The 6,422-nt window shown below is 54.8% G+C and overlaps 1 protein-coding gene across 1 annotated transcript in view; it reads left to right on the top strand.

Moving 5' to 3' along the window:
- Positions 1–797: 797 nt before the first annotated feature.
- Positions 798–6,422, top strand: part of LOC114513927 (myosin-9-like) — a 44,012-nt gene continuing 38,387 nt past the window's right edge. The window contains 2 exon segments of the mRNA XM_028533256.2: positions 798–803; positions 4,680–4,832. Of these exon segments, the coding sequence (XP_028389057.2) occupies positions 798–803; positions 4,680–4,832 (159 nt within the window).

Below are 6,422 nucleotides of genomic sequence, written 5' to 3'. Positions count from 1 at the left end.
AACCAAATTCAACCAATTCTGTGAGCATCCTGATTACCGGTGTTTGGAACTGCGTATCTGATAGGCCGGCTATCTCTTCGTCACTTAGTTGTATTTGTTCTGCAGCTTTGATCTGTTTTCATTTGGACCATTTTTTTTTGTTGTTCTGGTGTGCCTGTTATATAGTAAGGGGCAGAGCCTTAGGTGTTCACCAGGGTGGGGCAACCCATGTTGCTTCGTTGTGATGCTGTACCTGGGGGGGGGGGGTCCGAGAGAGAACAAATGGCACTTGCTCCGCTCCGCTGGGTTTCAGTCACTTCCCACACTACCTACAAGCAAATTGGGCCCTGCTGGTCTGATTCCCAGGTGGGTGGGCTTGTGTACATTTTAGGACCCTGTGGGTCTCTCCAACGAACTCTCCTGTGAGGCTGGGAGTTTCTCCCACTGCCGCCTCAACCCCCACAAGTATTTTCAGTCAGAGATTTGAGGCTTTATTTTCCCTCTGGGACTCTGGGTTGCAAGGTCTGTCTCACTCCCCAGGTGTTCCTTCCAGTTTATCTGCATGTGAATGTGGGACTGCCTGCTTCACTAGCCGCCACCTTGATGGCCAGCTGCAGCCTTCCCTGCCCCACTCCACCATCTGCTGCTTTGCTGAGTCCTCCATCCGCACTGTGCTGCGAATCCTCTCCCATTGGCTGCCCGTCTCCCCTCCCTGGGCTGGTGGAGCTCAACAATGTGATGGGTCTCTCACTCAGTCTGAGGACAAGTGCAGGAAGCTCAGTGAGGACGTCTCCACTTTGGAGTCCCAGCTGCAGGACATGCAGGTAAGGGCGGCAACAGGGCTCTACAGGTGGATTTCCTTGGGAGGATGCAGTGCCTAGGTGACATCCCCTGCCAGACCTATGAGTGTTCCATTGCAGGGATCCTCTGATTTCACGTGCTCCCCAGCATCCACAGGAATTCAGGGTCCCCCAGGTTCCCACTAGGTCTTCACACACTGTGCCCTGAGTCAGAGGGACCAGCTGCTCCCTCCCCACAATGGTGTGGGGACCATGCGGCTCTGACCCTCCACCTCCTGAGCAGCTGCGTAGGGAGAGGCTTAGGAAGGAGTTAGTTCCCTCAGTGAAACAGGAGCTTGAGGAGCACATAGGGAAGCTCTGCCCATGGCAGACAAGGGTGACAAAGTGCAGCCTGTCCCATCTCCAAAGTGGTGGCCAGGTCCACCAGAGCTGTGTCTGACTTTCTCACCACTGTGTGCTGTGCCTGGCGCCCATGACAGCAGAGGCCTGTGTGGTGCTTATGGCAACTGGGAGGGGACTGGGAATAGCAGGTGCTATGACCAGAGTGTCTACCAGCATGGTGGGACACTCAAAGAACACATCAGTGGAAGCAGGGGCCATCTGTGTGGTGTCAACTGGCAACAACAATGGGAAGTCATGGGTGAATGCATCCCAGCTCACCCGATCCCCGCCAGGTATGGGGGGAATGCCCATGCTGGCAAATTGGCCAAAGCAACCCCTTCCTAGCAGCTCGGGGCCATGTTCTTATGACCAGTGGGGTGATGTCGACCCAAAGCAGCCAGCAGCTACAGAAAGCTTTGGGGGTGCTGCCCTAGCAATGACCAAAGACACCGGGTCTTTGGATTGATCACTGCCCGTGTGTCCTTTCTGGTGGATGTGATCATCCTTGTGAAGGAAGGATTCATCCTTGTGAAACACTTGCATGAGGGCTCAAAGGCACAGTCAGCTGAGGGGCTGAGGCCACAGGCCCAGGGCCTGGAGAGGAGGCTGAAGGAACTCAGCTGGCCTCACAGGATTCTGCAGGAAGGCCTGACTCTGTGAGCCCCAGACTGTAGGGAGCAGGGACGTGTGTGGGACAAAGGCATGTAGGTGCCGTGTTAGAGGGAAGGAGGGGGTGAGACAACATTTATGGAACTGGGTGTGAAGGAGCTCTGTATTGCTATGGCTGAGCACACCAAGGGAAGGGTTAATGAGGATGGCAGGTGGATCACAGAGAAGAAAGGGATGTGGAGCTTGGAATAAGGGGAAAGAAGGGACAAGAGGGCGAGGGAATGGGGAGAAACATTATTTTGGACTAAAAAAGACAGGGAGTCATGTGTGAAGAGAGAGAAGTGGAGGAGCAAGCAATGAGAAGGTTTAAAATGAAGAAAGCTGGAGAGTGTGCACAGCTGGCATTTGGAAGTAACGGGGGATTGTCTCTTGACCCTCCCGTGGTTTGCGGTCCCCGCAGGAATGGGGTCTTCCCCTGGGGGTGGTCTCCAGCCCTGCTTTCCAGTATGAACTCACTGCTATCTTCCAGCATGTCTATCTTAGCTAAGTAGTGACTTTTTAAAAATAATGTTTTATTATTTTTTCTATTACTGCAATAATATAATATTATATTAGTTTCAAGAGTCCAGGACAGAGATTAGGTGTTTATATAACTTAAAAAGCCATCCCCCAGTTAATCTAGTACCCATCGGACACCACACATCATTATTACAATACTGTTCACTATAGGCAGTGACTTGTTGATGAAGATGATGAAGATGGTGATGATGGCGATGCTGGCAATGACACCAGAGTGTGTGAAACATTCAACAAGTTGCCACCGCTCTTTGTGCCAGGGTGCTCAGAGAGACCAGTGAAGTTCCCATGAAGCTCCAAGTGCTGTGTTCGACCAGTGGTTGATTTAAAAAGAAAAAAGAAAGAAAGGAAAAGAAAGAAAAGTGAAACCAGATGCCAGCAACGGGTCAAGGAACCCCTCAGTGTGCCTTGGTGGATCTGTGGGATGGGGCCATGGACACAGCCTCTCTGAGCCTCAGCTTTCTCGTCAGTGGCGGGGATGCGGGGGCCCATGTCGGGTGATATTTCTGATCCGTCTGGCTCTCCCGTCTTGTGTCATGTCGACTTCACTTCCATACCCGTGCACTGACACACCCAGCCTTTGCTGTGTTGACTGGTGGGCTAGTCAGGGCTCTGAAGGCCTGACTTCCCTCCCCCTGAGCCTGCCCCCAGGATCTCAGGCAACAAACCTTCCATTGCTCCTCCCGCTCACTCATTGGGCTCCCACTCACATCCCACCATGTGTCCATGAGATCTTGGAGCCCCATAAGTCCCACTGGGACACCTCCAGGAAGCTTGCCCACATCTGGCTTGGGCTGAGCACAGGTGTGTGCCTCACCCAGCAGTTGGAACCCAGGAGTGACTGTGGCACAGGAGGCTGACTGACACTGGAAGGGCTTGTTTGCAGTGTGAGGGAGGGTCATCAAATAACAGTGGAACAGAGAGAGACTGCCAGACACCAGACATCCTCTCCAAGCTACCTCCTGCAAGAGCTTCCAGAACGGTCTTCTGTGTTGGACCTGGTGGCCCGCCCTGGCCCTGCCCCTGAACCCATTCTCCACACTGAGCTAGAACAGCCTCAGGAATACAGACCTCAGCTGACACCTGCCTCCAGCTTCCCAGTGGCTGCCCTTTGCTCTGCACAACAGCTAGAAGCCTCCTTGCAGCCTAATGTAACCCATGTTAGCCTGGGGTTCCCTGAGGGTGGAGCTGGAGGCAAAGCTCAGTAAGAGGATTTATTTGGGACTGAGGGGCCCAGGGAAGTGAAGCAGAGAGGGAGGGAAAGTTGATATAAGACATGGCCTTACTTTGGTCGCCTGTGTGGGTGACTGAGTCTGGAGACCTTCCCTGAACCTTCATGGAGTGGCCTCAGATGCACCTTCTGCAGGGAGAAACGAGGGCAGCATCTGACCTCTGCCCCCATCGCCCTCTGACTTGGTCCCATGGGCACTGAGTCTGCATTTCCATGTGTGGAGCACATGAGCGCCACATGGGCTTCCAGGACTGGGGTTCGGTGGAGGAAGAAAGAGACACGGGACAAGCACAATGACCCCCGACAATTCCTAAGCCACTCACAGAGGGCAAGCAGTGGCATAAACTTCCTTCTGGATGTACCGCCCCATGGGAGTCTTCTCTCATCCCTCTGACTCCCTGTGAGCCAATGCTGCCCTGAGGCCCTCAGTGGATCTTTCCATTTGTTCCTGAAGTCAGGAGTCCTGGCCACCCACTGGCCAGGCCGAGAGCAAGGGGTTTCCCTCCTCTGCCATTCTTCGTCAGTTCTTGGTCTGCTCACGTGTTTGCAAAGATGCACCTGGGCATTTGCTGGAGTGTTTCAGGCACTGGGTAAGCGTGCCACTCAGCAGCCCCTCAGCCCTGCCCCCCTGAGCCCTCACAGTGGAAGTTCACTTGGCTAAATGTGCATTTGAGGCAGCCCCACTGCAGTCCTCCTGCCAGTTGGGATCCCTTTGGTTATAAGCCCCAGGGACTGAGTCTGGCTAACAAACACAAAGGAGAGTGTCCGTGGGAAGGGAGCTAGGGCAGCTCAGAGAATGCAGAGGAGCCCAGGACCTACAAATCAGGAGGGACGGGACCGGGCAGGTCCAAAGTCATGAGCTTGTGTCAGTGCCCTGAGACAAGTGCCTTAGGTCCAAACACCTAGACCCTACTGTCTCTGAGTCAAGTTTCAAGCTGTCAGCAGAGAGAATAGCTTGGGTCAGGTGACAGGATCCTTAGACGAACCCAGTCAGGCCAAGGAATTAGGAAGAAGAATGGGGAACAGGGACAGAAACCCTGGGGCAAAGGCTCAGGTCAAGGGGCCCCGTGACTTTGAGGTGTGGCCCCTCGTCCTCGGAGTAGGAGCTGCGGTGGGAGCAGGACCTCCAGGAGCTCAGCCTGAGCGCCAGGCTGCAGCAGGTGGGAGAGGAGAAGAAGTCCCTGAAGGAGCAGCTGGAGCAGGAGGAGGAGGCCAAGCACACCCTGGAGAAGCAGGTTGCCACCCTGCTCACCCAGGTTCGGTGCTGGCTGCCCCAGAAGACCCCTGGGCAGCTGGGTGGCTCAGGGACACTGGTCAGATTCTCCAAGGTGTGACAGAACATCCTTATTTTCACCACTGTCCAGCTGACACCTAGCATTTTCTTCCTGATGAATGTAGATAAACCACGGGAGGCGCAGTGCCTGTGGTCCTGGTCACTAGTAACCCCCAGTGACCATGTCCCAGACACGGCATGGCTTTGGGGAAGTCACTGAGCTCCTTGTGCTTCAGGGGTCTTCCCTCTGTTGTGCTCACAGAGAGGTACATGGGTCAGTGTACCACTTTTGTGTAACGTCTGACAGCCGCCTTTGTCCACTTTCCTGATCATCCTGTGTATTTTGTTTATCAACATGGGGTGATGAGGAGTCATAGTCTGCTCTGGACTGTCACAGGATCCACAGCAAAAGTGGGCCAAGTGCTCCGTTCTCGGTTCTGTGTCAAGACTTAAGTGCCCCAGGCCAGATGTGCCCTACATGCAGGACAGGTTCACGGTCCCCATGGTCTGGAAGGAGCAGCCAGCATGTGCATGTGGTGGCAGTTTTCTGTCCACGTGGAAGGAGGAGGCAGCAGGGCAGCTGCCCAGGGTCCTCCTGATCCTAGCAGAAAATAGCCCGGAGGGCACCTACCCTGCTGCCTGAGGCGAAGTGAATGGAGGATGCTCCAGCTGAGACTCTAGTTTGTGTAAATGAGCAACCTGGAGCCAGCCACAGTGGAGAGGCCCTCCAGACCTGACCTGCGCTTGGCTCCACAGACTGTGCAGATGCCCTCGGCACAAAGCCTGTCCCTCTTGCTGGGTGGGAGGGGAAGCCTCCTCACCTGGGTTTGCTCTCTGGTCTCTGTTCACCATGAGCAGGCCAGCTCCCAGCTGCCAAGGGCTCAGGTGTGTTCCCTGAGCAGGTGCCATCCTGAGTGTCTCCTTAGTTCTTCTTCCTGGCCAGGTGAGCAACATGAAGAAGATGTAGGATGGCATGGGAAGCCTGGAGACGGCTGAGAAACCCAGAGGATACTGTAGAAGGACCTGGAGGGGCTGAGCCAGCTCTACGAGGAGAAGGTGGCCACCTGTCACAAGCTGAAGAGGGGGACGTGGCCACAGCAGTAGCTGGTTGGCCTACTTGTGACTAGGACCACCAGCGGCAGAACGTCTGCAAGCAGAAGGAGCAGCAGAAGGTTGACCAGCTGTGCACCTGCACTGGGCCGGGCACACCCTTGGCCCTCCATTCATGGCGCTGCTCTGCTCCAGAGCCAGCAGAAAACTTCCTGTTTGCAGACCTTTCTGTGCCCCCTTGATACCGAGCTTCCTGTAAAAGCCTTTTGTTTGGAGAGGAAAAGATCTGTCATCCTAAAGAAGTGAACCAGGAGGGAAATCTGCCCACTCTCATGATTCTCTGTGTGCACCCAGTCAGCACTGACCACCAGGGATGGTCTCCTTGGACAGGTCCCCATGGCTAGGGGACAGTGTCCTTGCCCAGGGACAGGTCTGGAGAGATATTATCAAAAGCGGTCAGGGGAGACACCTCCATAGGGGCCAAGCCAAGAGCTCAGGCCCCTCCTCCAGGTGCCATGGAAGC

Source organism: Phyllostomus discolor, chromosome 2 (genome assembly GCF_004126475.2).
Source record: "Phyllostomus discolor isolate MPI-MPIP mPhyDis1 chromosome 2, mPhyDis1.pri.v3, whole genome shotgun sequence".
NCBI classification, from domain to species: Eukaryota; Metazoa; Chordata; class Mammalia; order Chiroptera; family Phyllostomidae; genus Phyllostomus; species Phyllostomus discolor.
The sequence above is the reverse complement of the archived record's forward strand: the minus strand, read 5'-3'. Positions and strand labels throughout refer to the sequence as shown.